General features: G+C 38.8%; 1 protein-coding gene across 1 annotated transcript in view; it reads right to left on the bottom strand.

The window, feature by feature from the left end:
• Positions 1–25,459, bottom strand: part of AFF2 (ALF transcription elongation factor 2) — a 338,660-nt gene that overhangs the window by 224,254 nt on the left and 88,947 nt on the right. The window contains exon 3 of the mRNA XM_058848030.1: positions 18,758–19,648. Coding sequence (XP_058704013.1) covers positions 18,758–19,648 — 891 coding nt within the window. The remainder of the gene's footprint in view (positions 1–18,757; positions 19,649–25,459) is intronic.

Below are 25,459 nucleotides of genomic sequence, written 5' to 3'. Positions count from 1 at the left end.
ACTACAGAACACAGAAGAATATAGCACATGTTACAAAAGGTACTACTAAATTACAGTGAGGTAGACAGAAAAAGTTCAGCAGTAAAAATAATTTTTTTTTTTTTTCAAGTTTACTAACTGGTGTCATGGACAGACTGTAAAACAGAATTAGTGCAGGTGAAGAAAGGGAGCTCCATCTCCTAAGGACAACATTAACTACATGATTACTAGCAGGTGGATATCTGTGGTACTAATTAACAGAGGCAGCATTTTTACCATGTTTATCTCCTGTGTCACTTATGCCCTGCTATAGGCAGGATCCACAGCCACCCCCTCTCTCCGCTCCACCTGTGTAGTCACATATTTTGTGTTCTTGTGTTCAAATCTCCGGCCATGCTGGCATCCCTCTTGGACTTGTTACAGGTCCTCTCCCAAAGACAGACCTCCATAAGTCTAAATTCTGGCAAAACCTAAGTCAGTCAGTGCAAGTATTTAAATTCTTTAAGGACTTAAGCTTTGGTACTGAAGCTGAGGCAACTGTTCCTTCCATCCCTTATCTCAGGAAAAAGAGGAGATAAATGTATATGGGCCTATACATGAGATTCTGTTCTCAGAGAGCTACACTTGAAGGATTCTTCATGTGTCCACTAACATATTGCAAATCCAAATCTCAGATCAGCATTTAGCCTTTTCTGTGCAACAGCAGATGCTTAGTTTACCATGGGGATGCCTTTTATCCCTCAGAGAAGCACAGCTGAAGTAACTTCCTTGTAAAAAAGAGAGCAGGAAACGAATAAGACAAGAAGCTCTGGCATACAAATCTTTTTGCTCACTTCTCTACATACAATCCATAGACAGCTATTCTCAGCACAGTATGAAAAACATTCTCCTGGAAGAGAGAACAAAGGGCTGTATCAGTTTTACTGGGAAACACTCATTTTTATTGCAGTAGGCTTTACTTGAATAAGGACAGCAGGCTGGATCCCTGGTGCCAGAGGCACAAACTGAGATGGGCTTCGGTGCCTATGTGAAATACAGGCAGAGACTGGGGCTATGTTTAGAGGACAGAGATGCATTCAGCCTCCTGCCCTCCAAACACAGCAGTCCCAGCCCAGGTGCTGCCTGATCCATGAGCAGCGATCCTACTTTAACCAACCAAACATGTTCTCCACTTGTATCGCTCTAGCAAACATTTTGGTGGCAAGATGTCAGGGCTTTGAGAGTCACAGTGCCATCTTTCAGAAAAACAGGTTTTCCCATGTCCATTTACTGAAGTCACTCCATATTGTTGCTGATGGATTCATATTTATAATGATAGAAGTTTTGCATTAACATCTAGCCCACCACAAAGGGTTTATTACTGAAATGCCAATTCAACCATAGCTGTAATGACCCTATTTTATAAGGCACACATTTCAGGTGCTTTTGCAAATTATGAAAAAATGGAGCAGTTAAATTATGCTGCTAACATAATATGAATGTGTCATCACACCGTATCAAGCAATTTCATATCAAACAAGGATGTGATTATGGAATTTTGCTGTTACGATGCAAAAGAAGGAACTTGGAGAAAAAAGTGCAGTATAAGAACAATGACATCCTTTTCCACCTTGCACTCGGGCAACCTTTAGTGTCTTTCAGTTATGAGACAGCCTAGGACAGCTGAAAGTTAAAGTTGGACTGACACCTTATTAGATTTTTGTTTGGTTTGTAAATAAAATAAATTGAGGATCTCAAATTCACCATGTGATTTCAACCAGAAAAACTGTGTGAAACAACAGATATCTCAGCCCTAACAAAGCTGTAGTTTCAAACTCTGAGTCTTCAGGCCTTTCATCATTGTATTTCTGCATTATTATACCACTAACGATGTAATACACAAAGAGGACAAAATGTCAGTCCTCGATGGAAATGAACACCCTACCCTTCAACATTCAACACTCAGACCTTGCATAATTTAAATGTGTTATGTCATCAGACTATTATTCTTCCAGCTTTTTATAATGATTTCTAACACTGGCCAGACATTGTACACCTGGCTGGAAAACGTTTCTTTTTAAACAATGCAAGAACTAACCAATATGTAAACCCAATAATTAAATTACATTTAGCTGCTGGCCATTGTTATTCTGCACTCCTTTCCCACCAAGGGAGCTATAGTGATCTGATTTAAACAGCAATCTAGCAGAACATTTTTCATTGCCCATGATTGTTGTGCAGAGTAAATTGGCTCACATCAGATTTGACTCTAATTTGGGTTTCAGAACAGTTAATTTGAACTTAAGCACTTATGGAAGGGCTGTTAACAAGAGGTGCCTGCACTGGAATTCTTCTCATTGCAGTGCTATTATAATCCAGATCCTTATAGAACACGTGTGTGCTTTCTAGCACTCCACTTGCAGCGTTAGGCATGGCAGAAAACAACGTACCAGACATTTAACAATGTCGAAGGAAAACAACACAGATGTACACAATAGATTCTTGCTAAATGAGTGGCAAACAGAAATAAATATGTTTCTTTTCAAACACTCAGCTACCTTGTGACCTAATCATCTCAGGATTAAATCTACCTTAGTCCTTTATTGTGGTGTTTTGGTGTTTCAGTAAATCAAGTAGGGTCAAGTTCTGCTCATTCATAAGTTACCAAGAGATCCATGGAAATACCTAATGGCTGAATTTTATCATTATTAGCTGTTACATTAATAGCACTAATGTCTTAAATCTTAATACTCTGGCTCATTAGCTTAGGTAAAAGACTATTAATGTAAAAGGTGTATTTTAGCCAATCAACAAAATTTATAAAGGCTTTTGTTTTGTTTTATAACATTGTCTCTCTTGCAGTACCGGTGATTAGTACAGACATTAGATCATAGTAATTCTATAACTATTAATGAAAATATGATCTAACAATATAAATACAAGCTCCACTATAGCTTGGGCTCAGACAGAGCTTAACTTAATTTTACTCTGTTGTAAATCAAGTCTGTTACCCCTATTCACACCTAATTGGTTGACGATTTTTCTTCCCCCTCAACAAAAGTATAGCATATTTAGAAGGGACTGAAGAGAATCTGGGCTTTGGGTTTGGATTTTCCTGTTTTCCAGCACACATCAAGAAACAAATAATTCTAAGATAGGCTCAGAAATTGTTCTTTTAAGCGACAATGGTGCCTACAGAAAACAAAAGTGTGCAGAACATATCTTAACCACCATGATGGTTCAGTGGGCAAAAGCAGACTCCTGATATTTTAGCAACTCATTGGAAGTCTCCTACTATCTCTGGTGCCTAAATGTGATCACAAACAAGTGGCACAGCACAAACTTAACCAGAAATGACGCAAACAGACTGTCAGAAAGGGAAGTCCATTGTGACAAGTCTGGCTCATGGATACACAGTAAACCAGAGTCAGGGCCTACACTCTCATTTCAAAATTAAATTCTATATGGGTATACACAGAGAACACCACTAATTATGACAGGATTGAAAACCTGCAAGGAAGATTCCTATTACAAAGTCAAGCATCATTTGAGCATCAGTTACTGCCTGGATCCAAGTGCTGCTTCTGCAGTTTGAGTTGGCTGTTTTCTCTTGCTCTGTTCAGAAAAAAGATGTCCCAAGCCCAAAGTTGTACTTGAGTCAGTGTAGAAATGCATTTAAGAAATATGTACTTAATTTTGAGAATTACCCTTTTGCATCCCACACTGAATTATGAACAGTATTTTTAAGTTCAGATGTAATTAAAATAATTAACAATTGCAATGCCAACTATTTATTACACTATTAAAATACGTTCCACACTGTTCTTCATGTGTACTTGTTCATTTCCTCTAGACATAAGTAATGTGTAGACAGATACATTGTTTATTTATGACCTCAGTGACAGTAAATGTGGCATATGTGCCTACAATGTTTGACAGATAAAATGAGTTATTTACAGAAGCTGGGTTTATTATTGATACTGAAACAGCAATAGTATTTGGAAACTTCTCCATTTATTTTCTCAAGAGCTTCTTTCACTGGAAATTGTGTTTTGTAGTGCTACCTAAAAAGATAGCACAAATAGTCCTGTCCACTCTGTAATGCAGTCATCACTGATATATGCTAATTTTAGAGTGGTCCTTTTTACAGGTTTTGATTCAAACACTACTGAATTCAATGACAAGTTTTCTATAAGCAATTGTGGGTTGGGAATTCAGTCCTTATAAATAATATCTCTGCAGAAGGGTAGGTTCATTTCTGGGTTTCACTGTTTGGCATAATATAGAGAAGGTACAGATGTATGAGTGGAGGGAATTGGAGAACACTTTTGATCTATTAAGCTTAATTCTAAAGGGCTAAAAGTTGTTTCCAAAAATTGCTTCCATGAAGCCAAAAATAAAAATTCCACTGACTTTGGCAGGAAAACAAACAGAACCCTCCAGGAGAAAATGCATTGATTATTCCTTTTTGGTAAAACTAATAAGCTTAGACACCAGATTTTTTTTTTTTTTTTAATTGAGAAAATTACATATATCTCCTTTACTTGTGCAGGACTGATGTGCAGTGGGATATTTTTCTCCTTTATCCCCAACAGTCTCCTTTACTTCATTTTCTATCCTTAGTTTTGGAATGGCTCAGAGCATTCTCACAAAACACTGCAGCCAATGTCAGTGGCAGTGAGCACTGCCCTGGCTCTAAACCTGCTTCTGTGAAGTTCTGCTTGTTTTGCAAGTGTGTTATGCAAGATGCTGCAAATTGAAGAGCCCAGTGTCAAGGGTAATCCCTATAGAGCCTTGCATAACAGCCACATGCAAAATGACACTGTTGGCTTTTCATTGGTTCTGCTTGTGGGTTGTCTTCTTTTTTTGGTTGTTGCTGTAGGTTGGGTTTTTGTCTTTTCAAATGAATTCTGAAATTTAACTTTTTTTCCTCCCCAAAATCTTGATAGACCTGTGTGCACATTTTGCTTAATTTTCAAGTGCCTTTATACACAACCTATATGGCACATATTTTTATATACACAGTCTCTTGTGAGCTATGCAGGCCTCAAAACTTTTGGAACCCTTTCAAGGAATATTTGTGCTGTCTGTTTTGGGCAGACCCGAGTTAATCTCAGTCTGTGCTTCAGGCTGGAAAAAATAAAGTGTAAGCCTGAGCTGAGGCTCTCAGCACAGTTTATTAGCTCAAACACAAAGCTGTGGTAAATGCAGTCCTGTGGCTTCCCCCCCTGCCACCCCCCTCTTCCTCAGACCAGAGAGAAAGCAATCATTCATTCATGAAGGAAAACTGTTTCAAAATATCTGCTATGTTCTTTGCCCAATGTGATACTCAATCCAAGGTGAGACTTTGCTACAAGGATGTAGGATTACAATAATCCATATGCAAAGTCCACTCCTTCACCACTGTAAAAATACACAAAAAATGGTGGGAGAACACATTTGAATACCTTCTCTTACATACATAAATGCAGAAGCTTTGGCTCGACACCTCATACACATGTATTCTAATCACCTCAGGGTTTAAGAGCAGCTTGTTCACTCAAAGCTCCCTAACAGAAGATATTGGATTGTTTCTCAGGTACAAAGCTGACTTACTGACTACTCAGAATGTTCAGACTTTTCTATGACAACAGAGTACATGTTGAGCTGCTGTCACGACACCACAGTAATCTGCAATCTGCATCTGATGGTATATAAGAGGGAAACAGGAAATATTAAGTCCCAAGAGTCATGGGACATCAACATTGTGGGCAAAGTGGATCTTGCTTCGTTTGTAAATGGACTAAGTGGGAAAGTAGTTGTGGGAACAAAGAAGAATTTAAGAAATAATTTTATGATCCCACTTAGTAAGAGACAGAAAAGAAATGCCACTAAATTTAAGCATTGAACGGAACAGAAAACATTCAGCTGAAAACTGATTCCCTTGGGTCTAATTTTTGGTGGAAGGACCAGAAACGACAATTTTGGGACCTGTGATACTCATCTATTCAGGGCCAAAACCAGAAACCAGATGTAGCGAAGATCTCCAAGTAGCACCATGTCACAGGAGACAAGGCAGCAAAATCTGTAATTCCTTCCCACTTTTATCATGTGTGATCTATTGTGAAACCACAGCAGTGTACCAGGAAAAGCCTTTCCAGCCTCTGTAAGTGTGGATGTAGATCTAAACGCTCACCTATGTAATGCTTATCTATAATTTTGGATTTGTACACATGCACAAACACAGAGAACACAAATTGGTGAAATCTCTGCCAGAAAAATAATTATCTATGAAGACCACAAAAGCTCAAGTTAATACAGTGCAGAAGCCAATCTTACTTGCAGTACTTTGAAGAAACAGGTGCCCACAATTATATCCCTCCTCACCATGCAGTGTCCCATGTTAGCTAATAGGAAAACAAATTAAATACTGCCATTAAACAGGCTTTCCCACAGCCAGGATCCCAAGTAAATTTGGCTTCCTTAAAGGACAATCCTAACATTCATCTGGGTTCATCTGGGAGCAGCATTTCCTATGTATTTGACACAACCAGCCTTTTCTTCAGCATCAGAGCTGCTTGTCTTATTTCAGCTATTTGGTCTTCAACAAACATATTTTTTGTGGTTAATGGAAGGGGAAATCCCTCTCTGTTCATGCCTCTGTTCAATTCTGTCCTTCAGCAATCTGCCATCTGCCCTGCTCTAGAAAGTAAAACGCCTGAAGCAGCCAAGAACATGGAGATTTGTTCTGAGCGCCCATTTCTGAAACCCCATCCAAGATTTGTTATGGAAAATCTTCTATGCTTGGCTGTAAAGATCAGTTCCCTTTCAAGGTGCTTAGTTAAGAAAGCTGCTTCTAGCACTTACAGAAGCTTTCCCTTCTCTAAGAGCTGGAGAGTTCAGCCCATGCTGAGGAGAAGGCAGGGTTTTCTCCATTTCTGTAACCTGCTGATTCAGCCATTTATGGTTCTTACAGGGAAGCTGTTGTGAGGTGCCTCGGGGAGGCACAGTTAGTTTCAGATAAGCACTGTGAAAGGAGAGGCATAGCTGTAACCCATGTGTGTGAATTTTGACCCCCTGTGTAGGGGGATGGGCAGTGTGAGCCCTGGGTGAAGTTACTCCACCCCAAACCCCTTGTGAAGGGCGGCCCAGGAGTTCTGCTTGGGTTTGAGTCCCTGGGGGTTTCTCCCTTGCTGTGTTTCTAGTGGTCCCTGACCCTGAACTCCACCCTCAAGGGTGGAGACCCTCAAGAGTTCTGTACCTCAAAGACCCGGGCTCTGCCTTTGTTTGGAGCTCTCTGTTCTGGATCTGAGTTTGTTCCCATGCTGAATAAATGGTTTCATGAACCGGGAGCCCGTCTCGTTGGTGTTCCATCCTGATCCCCAGAACCCTGCAGCTTCCCTGGACGAGATCCTGAGGTTGCTGACTGCAACAGGAAGCTATAGGAGTCAGGTGCCCTTTCTCTACTACTAGGACAGGTAATTTATCCCAGGTTACTTGTCAATGTCGGACACAAAACGATTCAAACGGACACAGCTCGAGGTGTGGTGAAAGAATAATAAGCATTTATTTGTTCTTTCAGTATTTATAGGTTTTTGACCATGAGCAGGGATTGGATAGTCAGGTTACCACCTTCCCAACCACACTGGCCATGAGAGACATCCATCAAAAGTCATGTCTTTAACTGAATGTATAAACACCTATGTTTATAGTTACTTTCCTGGGAAAATGGCTAGAACTTGGGAGAACAATATCGAAAGGCCTGATTACTCACTACCTGTCCCAGGGCCAGAGAATGGAGCTGCATCTCTGCTAGCAACAAGTGCAGCACAGCAGAAGTCAACCTGCAGAGAGAGTTGGTACCAAGAATCCAGAGAATACAGGGTGTGTGTCTTGGGGGGAAAGGAGAAGAGAGATGGGGCTGTGTGGCACTAGTATGACTTCTCCTGAGCACCAGAGAGCATCTGAAGCATGTTACTGACATCCCTGCAGATGTTCTCTTGTTTTCCTTTCAACCTAAAAAACTTTACTTCACATATTCAGAGACCACATCTCAATCAACCAAAAAACAGCAACGGGGGAAGCTCAGATTTCTTTACAAAGTGTGCTCCTCAGAAAAACTAAAAGGCTAACAGAAAGGCAGTATTTTTCTTTCTAGCACCTGGCTCTTTTAACCAAGCAAAGTCAATAGTAATATGATATTCCTGATTTAGTTAAATCATTTAGCATCTGAAATCTGGTTGCTTATCTGAAATCTTCATTATAGCTAAAACACTGGCTCTGAAAAAGGGGGATGAAAATTATAAGTAAACAGGCCATCTCTCACAAAATCTAATACTTGGGACTAGGGACTTACAGCATGTAGAATTCTAATAAAAGCAGAAAAAAACCCCTTTATTATAAAAATAAATCAAATATATTCAATATATCAAAGTATATTAAAAACTGTAGCAAGCAATTTTCTTGATTAAATGCAGGTGCAGTTACATCTTAATAAGACGTGTTTAGGAAAACAGCATTTGCAAATTTTAATTTTTCTTCTCCTTTGAAGAGAAATAATTCTCTACAGCCTACTCTTGATTTCAGTCCTAAATAAGTTTAATTCGGACTGACCATTTATGGCCCAATTTTGCTTCTTCTAATCAAAATCAGAAAGCCTTTGTCCTCATGTGGAATTATTGGTATTACCTACAGCAATACCATCACAAAAGGGCAGGACAGGTCTAGCCTAGCTGTATTTTACCATCACCTCAACATCCCACAGAAAAGGGTCTGCTTCTTAGTCTGGATTATTTTGTTTAGCTTTAGCATAGTGAACTGGACATTTTATGTGTCAAGGAACTGACAAGAACCAGTTTATCACTACATGGAGGGGAAAAAGCAGTAGCACTTGTATGTAAAATTTTGTGGGATTTAAATATACTTCTTTGTATTCAGTATGCAGAAACTTGGTGAATGCAGCCCTGCCTCCTTTCCACTCTGCCCAGTCATTTTCTATCTGGTAGTGGAAGAAATAATTTATGACAATGAAAAAATGTGAACCATTGGCCCAGGCATTGCATATCCCCTTATTGGCTTTTTGTCACTCCACAGACTTCAGGAAACTTAAATGGTCAAGTTTTGCTCTCAGAAATATTGGCAAAGCTCGAAATCCCTGATTTCCAAACTTTGGATCTGCAAACCATTTGTGGTCTATGATACCACAGTGCGTGGTGCTCGCCATAAACCCATGTTAAATGGTGACCTTTGTGATCACGGGATTGTGGAACGAATGATGTTGCTAGGATAATTGTTTGGAATAAAAAGTACCCTTTTTAGTATTTCCCTAGCTAAATTTATGCCATATTTAATGTGAATGTGTAACTGCATGTGTTGGCGGGAAGGAAAAATGTTACAATCTCTCTTTATTCCAATGTAAAATAAACTGTGAAGTTTCTCTTCACAAGGAAGCCGCTTAAGAAAGCTACTCCTGGATGCAAAGAGAGGTTCAAAATTAACTGTGTTCAAGTGTAAGTAGCATATGCTAGTACCAATTACATTTTTGGGAGAGGTTTCAGGTTTTCTGATGACATGAAATTTAGGGTTTCTTCACATCAAAAAGGATTAAACTGAGTTAAGGTAACTGACCAGGTTGTGAAGGAAGCCTTCATTCAGGATGAACTGTAAGTAAAAGAATCCAAATCTTGACTCCCCCAAGCCACCTGAGGATTCTTATGATTTTCTAAGTTTACAAAGTATCTATTAGTGTTTTAACATATTGAAGAAAGAATTATCTCAATGTTTAGATTTAAAATACTGGCAAATGTAAATGGATGCTATTTACAAATAGCAGAAGTAATTGCCAGCTTGTCTTGTGGATTTAAGCATCACAGCTTGCAGTTCAGTGAAATATAACCCAACGAGTTTACACATCTGGGGAATATAACAATGGGAAATTATTCTGAGGACATGTGCAAGGGAATGTAGCATGTATTAATGGAAATATATTTAGACTGGCAGTATTAATTGGCACTATTGATGAGGATTGGGGTTTAGACCTATGATCACTGACTTCTCTCAGAGATCTTTGTGAATCCAGGCAAAATTTCCAGGCTCATTAGCCTGGAAAGTGACTGAATCTATACTTATCTTGCCTCTTCTTCCCTCAGCTCCCCAGACCTTTTCTTTAAACTCAGTGTTACAGGACAACTAGCTACTTCAGCAGCACTCATAGAAAAAATGAAAATCACCTTTCTTGACTTTCCTGAACTGAACGTACATAAAATTAACCCCACTAATGTGACTGTGGGCAATGAAACCTAAAATGCAACTCCAAGAAACCTCTTGGAGATGGTTTCTATATGTTCTTTTGTCATGAAAAAGAACAGTCATTCCCTCCCTAGGAGGAAAAATGGATACTGTGTGGGCCAGTCATGGCCTCTTACTCTCAGTTAGGGAGTTTGGTATCTTAAATGCTACCACAGGTATCCTGTCTTGTGTGTATTAATTAAATGGTATGGATACTGTTTGTTCCATTTTTCCATGCTTACCTAAATTGATGCTATTCTACTACTCTTAAGATTACTGAATCTGAATGATGAATCACTGTATGAGAGAATGGAAAACAAACTTTGCAATGATCCAGCAGGAAGAGAAAGGCAGGAGTGAATTCCTCTACTCACAACAGGAGACCTAGTGGTGGTAGTTGCTACATCACACTGATTTTCAAAGGAGACATTTAAAAACTTCCTTTGGCCTGAGATATAACTCTCGGAATTTTTAAACTGTTTTTCTCTCGCTTTATTATATGATGGAACAAGCCAATGTTTCTTTTAAAATGGGAAATGGTATCACTCTGCCATAACAAAAGACTGTTTTAGATTGGTTTATTGCCCAAATTTTAAATGCACATTGCCACAGCATTTCAAAGGAGTGTATTTACATTTACCTTTCTAAAACACACAGTATATTATGTTGCAGTTAAAAACCCACAAACTCAATCTGATATTTCTTAACTAATTTATTCCCAAGCCAATATGTATTTTAATGTTCCAAACTGTTGCTAATTAACACATGGAAATATTTTAACATGGATTTTGATTAATTCCATTTAACAGTCTAACCAGTGCTAAAGCATATGTGGTATGTCATTTCTTTCTTTTGAGGAAGGCATTAGCATTAAATCTTTCAATCTTCCTGAGCACCAAATGCTAATTTCAGGAAGATTAAATAACAGACTGCAGCTACAGTTTCCTTTCTTTACTTCCCAGAAAGTGAAATGAACATATTTATGTGGGAGGAATTTCTTTACTGCACAAGCCAAAATACAGAAATTAGATTTTTTTTCCCCAACATTGCTAATACACCAGCAATTTCCTGCCAACTAAATAACTTTAACCTATATCTGCAGTTCATGGAGCATTGCCAAGTTATATGTTCAATTTTCTTCCACTGTGTTTTTTTTTTTTTATTAAAGTATTCCCATATGATGTTTTCACTTGCAGCTCCTAAATGCTTTTCCATACTTGAATCAGAGACTACAGCACATAGTGAGGTGGCTCTGGCCATAACACCAGAAATGCTCATGTAAGACCGCCTCCGATTTTCACATTTTGAAGGTATGTAATACATATTATTTATGTTGTGTTGCTGCAATGGTTTAAAATCTGAGTGTAATTCTGCCTGTCAACAAACTAAAGGCCAGAAAACAGCCTGAGGTGTGCATGTGAGTGAGCACCTCACACCTGTGAGAATGCAGGAGACAGAGCAGGAGAGGCTGCCTGGGACCAGGGGTCAGTGACCTGAGTGTCAGCCCAGCTTTCCATGAGATGGAGTCTGATCAGCTTAAGAGCAGTTAAGTACTTCTGTTCTTGTGATCTCCATCAGAAAGGTGACCACATCTGAGTATTGCAGTTCCTCTTTCCCATGTGGTGAGTCCAGTTTTGCTGTGCTTACACCCACTGTCCATCTACTATCCTATGGTCAGCATGTTCCTACTGGGAGCTGAAATAGAGTGCACTGTACATTCACATCACACCTGCATCTCCTTCATGACCTCCTCACCTCTGTTGACTAAGCAACCTTTTCTTTAGATTCTTTCCCTAGGTCTTATTTTACTTGTTGCAATATTCTCCGTAAATCTTCATTCAGCTTCTAATATATGGTGCTGTCCCTCTTCCTTTACCTTTCACTAGCTGTATTTTTGTATCAACTGCTCATGTAACATCGGAAGTGTTTTATGTTTGATTTCCTACTCTGTCTTCAATACCCAATCACATTCTGCATCATTCAGCTGTCTGGATTCCTGGCATTTGCAAGAAGCATTCCAGTTGTTCCTTACTGATCTACCCCTACCAGACACAACAGTCTAATTTTCTACTTGACCGCCATTTTCATTGGGATTAAAACTTTCTTCTCCAAGACTGCATTTAGACGCCCTGATTTTCTTTATGCTTTGTTTTGTACATTTAACAGGTGTGTGTTGGATGCAATGTTTTCATCATATTTGGTGTGGCACTGGGAGAAAGTAAATTACAGCTTCTAGATAGAGTCCCTGCTGTCATTCAAGATGCAGAGGCTGTCCAGATATGATCATCTGGCATTTAAGGAAAAAAGTAAAAACCACTGCACCAGAGAAGCTCCAGGTTCAATCCCAGCAATGATTCACAACAACTGTCACTGCCCATGCAGAAATGTGTGCACACTCTCCTGCCTGCACTTGAAAAAACATGTGACTTCTGTGTTCTCTCTATTTAAAACCTTAGTTTCTCCACAAAGAATAAGGGCTGTGGAAAAAAAATATGAGAATTTTGACAGGAATGAGCAGTGAATATGTAGGTAGTTTTTTTTCAATCTAGCTGTGTGTTACTTTAGAGGTTGCATCAGCTAAAATAAAATTTAACATAGCTGATGGTAAACTTTAAAAATTGCCATTCATTGTAGTACAAAAGACCAAATGCTGATACCTGAATATCTGCCCATCCTGTTCTTAGAAAGAAGCATGCATGCTATTCACATGAGAACTGATCACAACCCAGAGTGTAAACACACATCGTGAAACATTCAAATACATGAAAATGGCGTTTTCCCATATTTTTTTACAGGAGCATTGTTTATTTCACTGTTCAGAGAGAATAATTTCATTAAAGTAGGTTATGTTCCAGAAGAGTATTAAAAAATAGTGCAAAGACACTTTGTTCCACCTGCTCAGCTGGTCCTAAAGAAAGCCCTTGCTAGCTGACAGATAAGCAGGCTACTAATACTAAGATCCAAGAACATCCTTCCTTATGCATTTGCATGCCAGATAGATGGATACAAGGTGCTGAAAAATGTGCTCTACCAACTCCTGGTTGTTATTCAAAAGGTACATTAACAGTCAACATTGAGATAATGTAACACTTAATGCTGATTGTACACAGCTTGTGATATTTTCCTTAAAAACAGTGATTGTTCCATCGTCATACACCAAATTTATTGTCAAAGCTACAAATACACCCTTCAGTCCCCTTTGCAGCCATTGAATTATGCCTTCACATCTTTGCTCAAGCCAAACAAATTCTTCTACTGCTCTCCCCAAAGTCTTTGAGGTCATTTTACTTTGTGACATTTCATAAGACACCAAATGAGACAAGCAATTACTCTGGCACTGGGAATTTCAAAAAGGTTTAAAAAAAAGATAAATCACTCTCCAAGACATCACAGGTCTGACTCTTCCCAGAATTAACTCTAACTTCACTCAGACTTTTTTTCTTCTTTGCAGCAAGTCAAAATTAGGAATAGCTTACAAAACAAATACCCACTAATGAACAAACAATGGGAAAGAAGAAACCTAACCCCTCTTTCCCCAAACCAAACACACAATGTCAGTTCTTTTAGCCACACTTATTCAAGCAACTTTAAGTGCCCTGTACTGAAATACAGACTTCCCACTGGTCACAGTGGTTCAAAATCAGACCCTAAATATGCTTATCTGTGTTTGATTTAAAATAGACAAGCTGTCCTCTTGCTATTCCAGCAAAACAGCTTTGCTAGCCATTGTCCAGGCTATCGGACAGTAGCCTCCAAAAGGCCACAATAACATGGTGTCATATGGTCTTCATTTAGAAGTATCATAAGAACATTACTTCTCACAGTATTTACAAATTAAAAACATATGTCTGTAACCTCTAATACTGCAAGAAACACTGCTCTTTGGGTTTTTTTTTTTGGCCTCAGACTTTTGAAATATGAGCCAAGCAAAGGGATTTCATCTTAATGCATGATTCAGTCCATTCTTCTTCCAAGCTCAAAGTTGGGGGGACAGCTAAAGCTGGCATTTGAAAAAAGTGATTTGCCCAGAACTACATGTACTACAGTTGGCAAGTAGAGTAGCATGTATATCAAAAAAGGGTACAAAAAGACTGGTTAAAGGCATCTACTTTCTATTACATTTAAAAAGAAAAAAGGTATTTGGTTCCTACAGAGAGTTTTATAATTCATATATAAGCCTCTTGCATTTACTATTTAGGTTGAATCAATATGGTTATGTACCTGTCAATTTTTCTTACTCTTTAATGCAGAAGGAGAACAGCCTTTTTTTATGGCTAGCTCAGAAAGCACTAAGCAAATCAATACATGCAGTGATAACAGAATGATTTGAAACACGTAACAGAAGCTTATCACTTTGCAGTATACTGAACCCGTCAAAATATTTTCCTAGAAGTAAAGTGAAAATAGAAGTTCTCCATTTTTTATTCCTTAAGTGGGTGGTGACATAGATGTCGTAGGCCCTTTGGATTTGTTTCTAACTTTGTATTTTCGGGAAAATTTCGTACATCAGCATTTGCAACTTTGCAGGAACATGAAGCCAATTCTGTAGTGAGATTTAAAAACTCTGCCTTGAGAATCAAAAAATATCTCAATTGCTCTTGATTCCCCATCCCTAAATATTTATTGGAAATCCATGTGTTGTTCTAGGGAACTGGGCATAAAGTTTTCCAGGAATGCAGCTTCTGATCTTCCCACAGACCTTAAAACCCTCTGCTTTACTCAGTGCTCTCAGTAATTTGTGCTTGAGCCCAGTCTGAAAAGTACAGGCTTTCTTTCAGCTATCACCTGCTGTGTTAGTCAATTTGAAATAATTTGTAAGCATCTGATTCCTAGAGGTTTAAATATACATACATATATCAAGATTCTGGATTTTAAAGCAGCAGAGAGAGGATCAGCTGTTATTGTGGTCTCTAACATCTACTTTTTTTAAGAAATGCACAGGATTTACATGTGCAGCTCTCTTCAAGTGGTAAGTAACAATCATCTGCCATTTCATAGGATTTAAGTAGGTGGAATTCTGCATAATACAAAAGCACTTTGAATATTCCTGACTTGCTACAATTCATCAAATGTTAAGTGCAAGCTCAAAATTAATATATATGTGTGAGCATGTAAGTAAGCATGTAAATACATACTAAAGAGACAAGAGTTAACAGGAAAGGAATAAGAAATAATGTTTACAGGTTGAGGCTTTCTATGATTTTCTCTCCCAGTTTTAGCTCCAAGGCCATTGCTATCAACTCTATGTCATGAGATCTGCTGGATTCCTGCATGTGCCCCAGGAACTCACATGATGGCCCCATGGCTTCCCAGTTCATGAAGATCTGCTCCACAACTTCTGAACCTCAGGGGCTACCAGGCCTGGGTAGGTATCAAACTATAAAAGGTTTCACCTTCACCCTTAGAAAACAATACTGATACGAAAAACATAGCAAAAAGGTAAAAAGAAATCAATAGGATCACAAAATCACAAGGAAACCCTTCCATGACATAACTATAAGTTTACAGAGGCTTTTTCTATTTCTCTACCAGAAATGGCCACTCATGGTGTAGTCTGAACCAGCTTTGTGTGAGTGAGCCAAGGTCTGGAAATCACGCAGCAGCACCCACTCAGAGGCAAAGATTAGTCCACAGGTGTGTAAGAGGTGCTAACTCTACCTCCTGACCCAACCTGGTGAGTCTGTGTGAACTCACTGTGAATCTCCTTGACCTTGGAAATCACTAACCCATGATCCCTTGCCCAGCAGAGAGGCACCAGCAGCAAGGCATTAACAATGCTGTCTGCTCCAGAGGAGCTGAAAGATGGATGGGCATCTTTGATGGCAGAATTTGGCCCAGCAAATGAGCAAAGATTCTTAGAGCAACACCTCAAGTGACACAAATTATGTTATAAAATTGATCACTTCCTTACACATGGCAGAACGCTTCCAGGGCACTCAACATGTTATTCCATTAAGCCATGATAAATTACACCATATTTCCACATCAGTCTGAGCACTTCTTTTTAATCTGCTTGTTCAAATATTTTGTTACTTATTCCCCTCTCTCTCTGTAAGATAGCAAGAACATTCTTTTTCTTTTCCAATACTCACTGAAAACCTTTTGGTGTGCATTCTATCTGCATACACTCAGCAACTTGAAAAAATGGACTCAGATATACAGGAAAACCACGAAAAAAATTATGAAGAAATGCCCCAAAACAGTAACTCTCCTATTGCTAGCTTGAAGATCACCACCATCACCTGGAACACTGTTAAAATGGAAACCTGTAGAGTAGGAACAAAATTGTTTCAAACAGATCACTATGGCTCAAGGTGGCTTGGGAAGGTTCATAAATTGATAAGCACCACCAAAGGATCATATGCCTTCACATCAATTGTAGAAAGATTACAACAGAGCCACTCACTGCAGTCATTCTGAAAAGGTTATGGGTTTCACAGGTGTGCACTGTCAGTTCTGATTAAGCTTAAACTAAACCAGTTATCTATAATGTTGGATTGGAAGGAGTTTTATAGCCAAACACAAGCTAAATCAAATTCAGGATACACATCTGTGGAAAAACACAGAGGGCCAAAGTTCACAGTCCTGACACAGGCAAAAATATCCAACCCTCCAAACTCAGGAGGAGATTTGCCTGTAAAAGATCTATCAGTCTAGTTATTGTCCTGTGTTCTGTCTCAAAAAGGGAAGTTATTTTGTCAAAGCTTTGGGTTTTCTTTCCCTCTTTAACTTAGCATTCACTCTCAAAATGCAGACTGCTTTAACATTATTATCTACTTTCCTTTCTAAATTTCCTAGTTTACCATTTATCTAAACATACATGAAATCAATTAAGCATCTATACTTTTCACTACAGAGGATATAAGTAGCAACAAATTCACAATGCAATTTTTCATCTTTGCAACTAGGAATGTTTCCAAAAAAACCAGTTCATATCAGAGGTTCCTATAGCTATGCAAGAAAAATGTGGGTGAAGTTGTGAACCCAAAAAATATTGTTAACAACTCAATCAATTTCATAGTGCCAGGATTTCACTTAAAAAGCACAGAAATTAAAAATGCATCCTTAATATTCTATTCTTAATAGTTGACACAAATTGCGAAAGGTACATTTTATTTCCAAAGATACTATGCATTAATGCACTTTAAAGTGCTTCTATTGACTCATAGCATTAATAGATGGCAAGAGCAAAAAAATGTATTTGCTTTTGCAACATCATTATTTCCTTTGCATGCAATTATTTACTTGCCAAACAATGCTAGCGACAAATCGCAGCAGACTCTGAAGTCATCTACACTAGCAGATTTTTAACCCAAGGTAAAAATAAACAGAAACATCTGTAAAGTAATCTTGCAGAAAGCTACGTTTATTAACAAATACATTTTCTAATAAAACACCATCTGCAAGCAACCCTCAGCTTCCACTTGATATAAATAGGCCTTTTACTGTTTTCAGATGCAGTTCCCAGAAAATTATTCCAAGCAGTACTGCAAAACACATCAGTCTTTGTTGCTGCCTGGAATGTTAATAAATAACATCAAGTTTTTAAATAGTCAAACAAATTATTGGCTTGAAACAATCATTCCAATAGAAAAAGCTGACCTTTTGCAATAAAGTGGTTTAAGAATGCATCGCTCCTCATTCCTAGCATAAAAATATTACCAAGCAGGGAAATATTTTTGGGAAAACAGAAAGCTATGAAAAACCCATCTTGCAATTCTGCTCATATGTACACTGTACACCTACCTTCCAAAGGTTACTGGTTTAGAGAAACTCAGACTAAGAGAAAATATATACAGAGCATAAATAGTTCAATCCATATCTTTATTATACATTTGTGCTTGGAATGGACACGAATATGAACCACCTAAAATGTTCCTCACAGGACTACTGTTCTGACCAGCAATACAAAATTCAACAGCTTAAACTGCTGGTTGCAGAAATTGGGACTGAATCCCAGTATTAAGAGCTCTTCAAAATGAATAAAAGCTTCAATGGGACACATTTTCATAAGCATTATTCACAACTTAAGTCACATTAATTCAAATAAAAAGAAGAAACAGAATTTAGCAAACTCTGCAAATAAACTCCTTACTGGCAGGAGTGTTTAGTACCACTGAAATTTGAACATTGCCATTTTTCCTTAGAGTTTAAAACAGCAATCTATCTATCAAACTACCTACTAACTGAGAATTCAAGAGTGAAAATTGCAGATGAACTGAGATATTAGATTTCCCCGTCCAGAACTGGTATAGCTGGTATACATATATTACACCCAACAGAGATCCAGCCTTTTAATATTAATCATAAACAAGAAATGTTAGCATTCCAAACTGTGCTTTAAAAACTACATCAAATATTGCTACTGGGACTACTATCACAACAAACTGCCAAAAGAAGTCATGCACACTCTAGAAAAAGGAATGTTTTACACTGTAATTCCAGTAAATGCAACTGCATATTTCCAGAGAAAAATATTTAGTGAACGTAATTCTCAAGCAGTACTAGAGAGAAGATATTTTAAACCACTTACTTCACTAACAGGAGGAATGTTGAGCTTTGGTACTTTGTTCTTCGAACTAGGTGTGTTCACTTTTCCTTCCAGCAGAGTTCCAAAAGACTGATTTCCATATCCACTCTCAATTTCTATTGGGGGTTTCAGTTCGGGTGAGTCATTGGGTACCTGGTCCTGACCATCCATAGGCCTGACATAAGCCGTAGGCTTCTGCTGGACCATGCTGTTTTTACAGTGAAGTCCTGGTGGGAAATTCTGAGTCGAAAGACCATTGTTTGCAGTTAACAAAGAAGTGGAAGGAAGTGGAGATCCAGGACCATGGCCTACAAACTCAAGCTCTGTGGGTGACTTCGAATGACTGTTTTCTTTGTAAGTGTGTTCTCCAGGTGCTGACTTTGCATGAGTGTGCCTCCTCGAATGTGAAGATGTTGCCATAGCGTTTGCTTCCTCAGTTCCCCCACTTTTATGCTGCTCACTCTGGCAATTATAGAGATCTTCATACCTGCCCTGTGACTGGTCATGAGAAGAGCTGTGCTTTGTCCGACTCTGCTGCCCACTGGATTGGCTTGGTTGGGCCCCACTGGAGTTGTGACCACTGCGTGACCAATCTGTCCTCGACTTCCTGCTGCTCTGGTGGCTGTGTAACAAAGTAGAGTTAGATGACAATGAAGAAGGTGGAGGCATTGATGTTGATGAGTTGCCGCTGATCTGATGAGATGGGATCATCCTGTTCCTTGGTTCTGGGAAAAAGTTCTGTTCATTTTTGTCAATGGGTGTCTGCGGGACAGAATTCTTTGGGATTCCTACAAGGTGGCTCTGGTTGGAGTGGTTGGTTAACAGATCCTTCATCTCATCATAATTTCCCAATGTGTTCTGGACACGGTTTGCAAGGGCATCGCCTTTATTTGTCTAAAAAAAAAAAAAAAAGACAAGAAAAGCGTGAGTAAATTCCTGATATACAAGTTACTGTTCAGAATAGTTGTCTTAGAAGATGGCAAATGTTAGCTGTTTAATGGTGTCATGCTGACATTTAATTAAATTTCAATTACATTTTGCATGTTATGTAAGAAAAATCTATCAATAACTGTGTTCAAAGAATCTCTTGAAACAGGCTTGCATCAGTAACATTCGTCTACTGCTTCCCATTTTCTTAAATATGTTCTCAGAGAAGTGTTTAAATTGCATCAGTTATGGATGTTAGGCACAAAATAGGCTGGGTTTATTCAGAGACATTGGGCTTGTACATTTCATATGGTGCAAAACACGAACGTACAATTACTGGCTACTGAGCATTTGGATTGTAATCACACAGTTGATATAAGTATGTTATTGCTCTGTCAGCCCCTTGACCCACAGTCCTGCCACGAATAGAAGATGGGTAGTCTGTAATAGCACCAAACTCTTCACTCCAATTTAACTTCAATTACTTTTCTGTAGAAAGTACAGTTTGACCTGAAGTATCTACCATCTGAATCCAGAGAAGTAAAAGCTTCTACCACATGCTATGGTACGTTCAACTGAAAGATCATTCAAAAATATTTTCTAATAGAACATAAACAGACATGCTTGCCACATTCTTAAGCACTGGGATTCTTCCACTGTCTGCAGGGTGGTTGTATTTCTTAATTCTGATTTTCTTTAATTTCCAGTAAATATTAAATAAATACTGAGTCATCTTTGTTTCACTGCTATTATACATTTCCTTTTGAAGCATGAAGTCTCTTTTTCCTTTTTCCTTTCACTTGTAAAAAGCTGGACAAAATAAGCTGGAAGCTATAATTAATACACAGCTGATTTCCTCTCCCTGTTCTAGCTCACCCCACAGAGATGCAGAGCAGTAGCCTTCCTAGTGACCTTTCTGTTCCATCGAAGTGACCAGCAGAGAACTAAAACATCTTATTCCCCACGCTCATGGCTTTACAAGACTCAAAGGATAAAAACAAAGCTGAACTACAGTGCTGTTCAAGCAGATGGTTCACTTCAGTGAAACAGTGATACAGTCTGGAAATAATACCAAAGTTATGTCATGATACAGCCAACTCTACCTCTGTTTAGAGGGGCTTTTTCACTCCATAAAACAAGTAGTGCCACAGTCCAATGGCACCTTAACACCAGGCCATAAAGATGGGGAAAATCAGCATTAGGAGCTTGTGTCTGGTTAGAGAGTGTCACAATTCTTTGGTGAGGGATCCTACTATGCCCCGATCTCATTTTCCTCAACTATTAAAGAGAAGTTTGAGTGATGAAAAACATTCATGCATGGATTTCTCCTGAAATATCTACTTATATTAGCCACTGCTGAACCAGTCAGAGGATAAGAAGAGTACTGAACACACCATAAAAATGTTTTAAAAAAGAAGATAAGAAATGCAAATTTCCTTTTTCTTATTCTCAGAAATTGTAACATATATTAGTACTGCACTGAGTCAGTGATTTAAAAATTAACTGTTCAATGTTGTTCCCATCTCTATACATTTTGCCAGTGCTCCTAACTGACACAGTTAATAATCCCACTTGTGGAGAACCACAAATCACTTTAATTCACAAAGTCAGTCCCTAGGTTGGTCATTTTAGTGGCAAAAATTATATTCTAACTAAACCAAGAATAAGCTCTTTGTATATGAGCAGTCTCCTTCAACTGAGTTGCACAATGAGCTGCTTGGGCAGCAGCCAAAACCAGGCTTTCTCTGTTCAATCCCCAAATTTAAAACAAGGAGATTCCATTGTGCTTAAGAGCCCAGCAGGAACTGTGATTCTAAGTCTAAACACTTACATACTTGTTCTGTTTCCTCCTTGCCCAAACACTTTAACTCCTTATGGGATAGAACATGGGAAATAACAGTATCAAAAAAAGCCTGACTACCAACCTTCACCTCTGCGGTTCAGCTACACTTCCAGGGAGCATTTAGCTTACTTTCCAGAAAGTACAAGTTTAAAAAAAAAGTACTGACAACATATCATAACCACCGTAACACTTCAGCATCCCAGCACATGAAATGGCTCTTGTCTAGATCCTCACAGAGAAAATGTTTATACTTGAAAGTAGACCTTTTCAATAATTTTATGTTGGAGGTACCTAATTCTCTCAATGTATTTTTTTTTACATGTCACATGATGATAAATATAACTTTGCTTGATATTAACTCTATTTTAAGCCTAGTGTTCACATCCTGGGGATAAAAGACATTGTATAAAGGTTAGGTACTATTATTATTATTATTATTATTATTATTATTATTATTATTATTATTATTATTATTATTATTATTATTAATAGTCTTTTAGAGGGAACATTAATAAAAATACATTTACTATTAATATATTTATATTTAAATTATTTTAAACATCCTTAGTGTACTTTAAGTACACTAAAGCTCATCCAATGGTTACTGAAGTCAATGGAAGGATAATTACTCTCTTCAGTGACCTTTGGACAAGACTGCAAAGCAAAAAAACGATTATTAATGGTAATTTGGCTTACACTTAAATAAAATTAGAACACACACAACTAAGATCAGACTTAGACATCACATCAAAATCTGAACAAGCTCAGGAATGCAGCACAGTGTTCTATCTGCATTTAAGACATAAGGCATAACATTAATGTTTTTATTTTACTTCCACAACAAATTCAGGGCTCTCACAAGTCACACTGGATTCTTGACAAGCCTGGATACCAGCAAGAGAAACACAAAATCCAGTCAAAATTTCTGCTTGCTCTTTGCTACTTCCAGACAGTGGACAATTTCTACCTTCATATGTTGGATAATTGGCTGATTTCTTGAAGAAAACCTCTGTACATTTTATTTTTTGAACAGCATGCTGAATCAAAGTTTTGTTGCTATCAAGGAAATGCTGCATTTTGAGTATTCCAAGGCATAAATTATATGCCTGGTTTACGACTCATGGCTAGTAGCATTCCCCTTCATTCTAGGCTTCTGTTAATTTAGGAAATGCACATCTTCCTGCATTTGCTTCTATTTCTTTCAGAAGCTATCTGTAATAGAATCCTACTGGAAGACTAATTTGCTAGCTAGGTATTGCATTATAGATTTACAAAGAAAAGAACTAATGCACTCAAACTTATAGGCCCCATCTGAAAGTGTTTTGTGAAAATTTGTGTGAAACTTGAAGTTTCATAATTCATTTGCTTCCTTATGCCTCATAGTTTAACTAACCTCCACAGATTAGAAGCTGAGATCCTTTTTATGCTAAGCTTGAAAAGCATGGAGGGGTTTTACCTGAGAAAGATAAATGATTTAATGTTCACCAAGAGCTCCACAATGGAAAGACTGCCCATTGGGCTCTCTTTCTCAAGCTGAACTCTCCTGAGGCAATTCCTTTGAAAAGTAACAAAAATACTCCTACTGTTTTCTTTTAAAATCCTCATCTCAGTGTAATTCAAAACATTAAAAGGTATCAACAATTCAGTAGTAAAATTACAGCTTTTCTCAGGAAAATTCCAACATGGCTTTTTTCAGATGTCTGTTGCTGTTACACTCCAGGCCCTTCTCTGATCCCTTCCACAAAATCAAGCGTGAGCAGCTTGCACCAGGGTTCGAAGGCAGGACCTGCAACCCACTTGCATTAAAGAACAACACAACCCTTACTGCCTGACCTTCCCAAAATAATGCTGGATGTCATCACATTGTCAAAGGTGTTGTTTTCCCATATGAGACAGTGGAGCTTCAAAAGGAGACATTTAACAAGCATGGAAAAATGTATTTTTTACACCCACAGAAATAAGTATCTCTTTTCATGTAAGTGCACACATACATAAACTACAAAGAATCAATGTAGAAATACGCATTTGTCCAAAACTATAATGAACACCTACGTTTTATTTGACAGCGGGAAAGAAAGAGGCTTTAACAGCTAGAGCTGAGGGCTGAAGGCAGATACTCCATACATCTCATTATACACAATGGCAGTAGGCTCCATGAGAAAATCTGAGCTCCTTTCTCTGTGCAACTTTTCATACCCTCAATTTCTTAGTGCTGTCTTAAAACAGCTGCCAGTTGTTCAGTCCTTAAAACTTCAGAAACAGCAGGGGTGGTATGCCCTACACTGACAGTTCCCCCTATGGATACTGTTGAAGCAAATGAGGAAGAAATTATAAACAAGTAAGGACATTAGGTCTGGGAATAAAAGAAAGGAAAAGAGATGTTTCCTGTTTCCTGAGACCTGCTATTCCCAACCTTCTCTTTGTCACTATAGTCTCCATGTTGGCTCCCACCCCCAGATCTTTCAGAAATGTACCAATTGTACCATGAGCTGATGCTCATCAGCACAGGCAGACCAGTGAGGATGTGGACTTTGTGCCCACCACAGGTCACAACACATTGCTGGCACTGTTTTATCTGCCTCTGCTCCCACTGAGTGTGACCAGAAGAGACACGTGCAGCTTCTTGTCTGTGCAAAGCCTTGAGTCTCACGAACAGAGAAACATCTGGTCATCTCAAAATAGAGAAGAAATTCAAAGTGCACCTGCAGGATATTTGTTCTCTTGTCAGGATCTCTTCATTTTGTTTTAGAATAAAATGTGTCTGTTCAGACCCATTCCTGTGCAGACTGTTTGAGCTTATCAGTGGTTCCAGAGGCCATTGCAGAAGAAGCCTGCCTGCGGTGTGAGCAGCTGGTGGCCAAGTTTAGGGAGGAAGTTGAAAGACTAAGGAGTATTAGGGAAAGTGAAAGGAAATTAGACTGGTGGAGTTCTGCATTTCCATCCTTGAGGGAGGCCCACCAGGAGTCAGAGGACACCTGGTCGATGAAGGGGAGTGGAAATGGGTCCCTGCTTGGGGAGGTAATAATAAAAATTCCTCCCAACCCCCATCACCTACCCAGGTGCCACTTCAGAAGAGGTGTGAGACCCTGGATCTAGAGGTTCAGCCAGATGATTTAAAAGAAAATTATCTGCCCAGTGGGCCTCTCAATAATGCTTCATCTGCAGGACGGATCACCAATTCTAACATCAAAAAGAAAAGAAGGGTGGTTGTAGTGGGTGACTCCCTTCTGAGGGGAGCACAGGGCTCCATATGTCAACCAGCCCCATCCCACAGGGAGGTCTGCTGCCTCCCTGGGGCCCAGGTACGGGATATCACTGAGAGACTCCCTGGGCTGATTCAGCCCTGTGATTATTACCCACTGCTGATGCTCCAGGCTGGCAGTGGCGAGACTGAAAAGAGGAGTGAGTGTCAGGGCAATAACAAAGTACGGTAGGGCACTGGGTCAAGTGGTTGATAAGGCTGGAGCACAGGTAGTGTTCTGCTCAGTCCCTTTGGTGACTGAGAAAAACATTGAAAGGAACAGGAGAGCCCACATTATCAACAAGTGGCTCAGGGGTTGGTGTCATTGGCAAAATTTCAGGTTCTTTGATCATGGGGCAACATTTACAGCACCTGTTCTGCTGGAACTGGATGGGCTGCATCTCTCTGTTAAGGGAAGAAGGATTTTAGCTCTTGAACTGGTAGAACTCAGAGAGGGCTTTAAACTATGTTTGAAGGGGGAAGAGGATACAGCTGGGCTGTTTGGAAGCAGGCCCAAGGGTGGAAAACCTGAGTTAGTGTCTGAGTTGACGAGGCAAACATCCAGCCTGAATGGGCAATGAGGTTTTAAACAAACTTAGAAATAAAAAGAGGATATATCATCTTTGGAAGGAGGGTCAGATCTCTCAGGAAGTATTCAAGGGGGTTGCTACGGTATGCAGGAAAAAATTAGGGA

Source organism: Poecile atricapillus, chromosome 12, assembly GCF_030490865.1.
Source record: "Poecile atricapillus isolate bPoeAtr1 chromosome 12, bPoeAtr1.hap1, whole genome shotgun sequence".
Lineage (NCBI taxonomy): Eukaryota > Metazoa > Chordata > Aves > Passeriformes > Paridae > Poecile > Poecile atricapillus.
The sequence above is the reverse complement of the archived record's forward strand: the minus strand, read 5'-3'. Positions and strand labels throughout refer to the sequence as shown.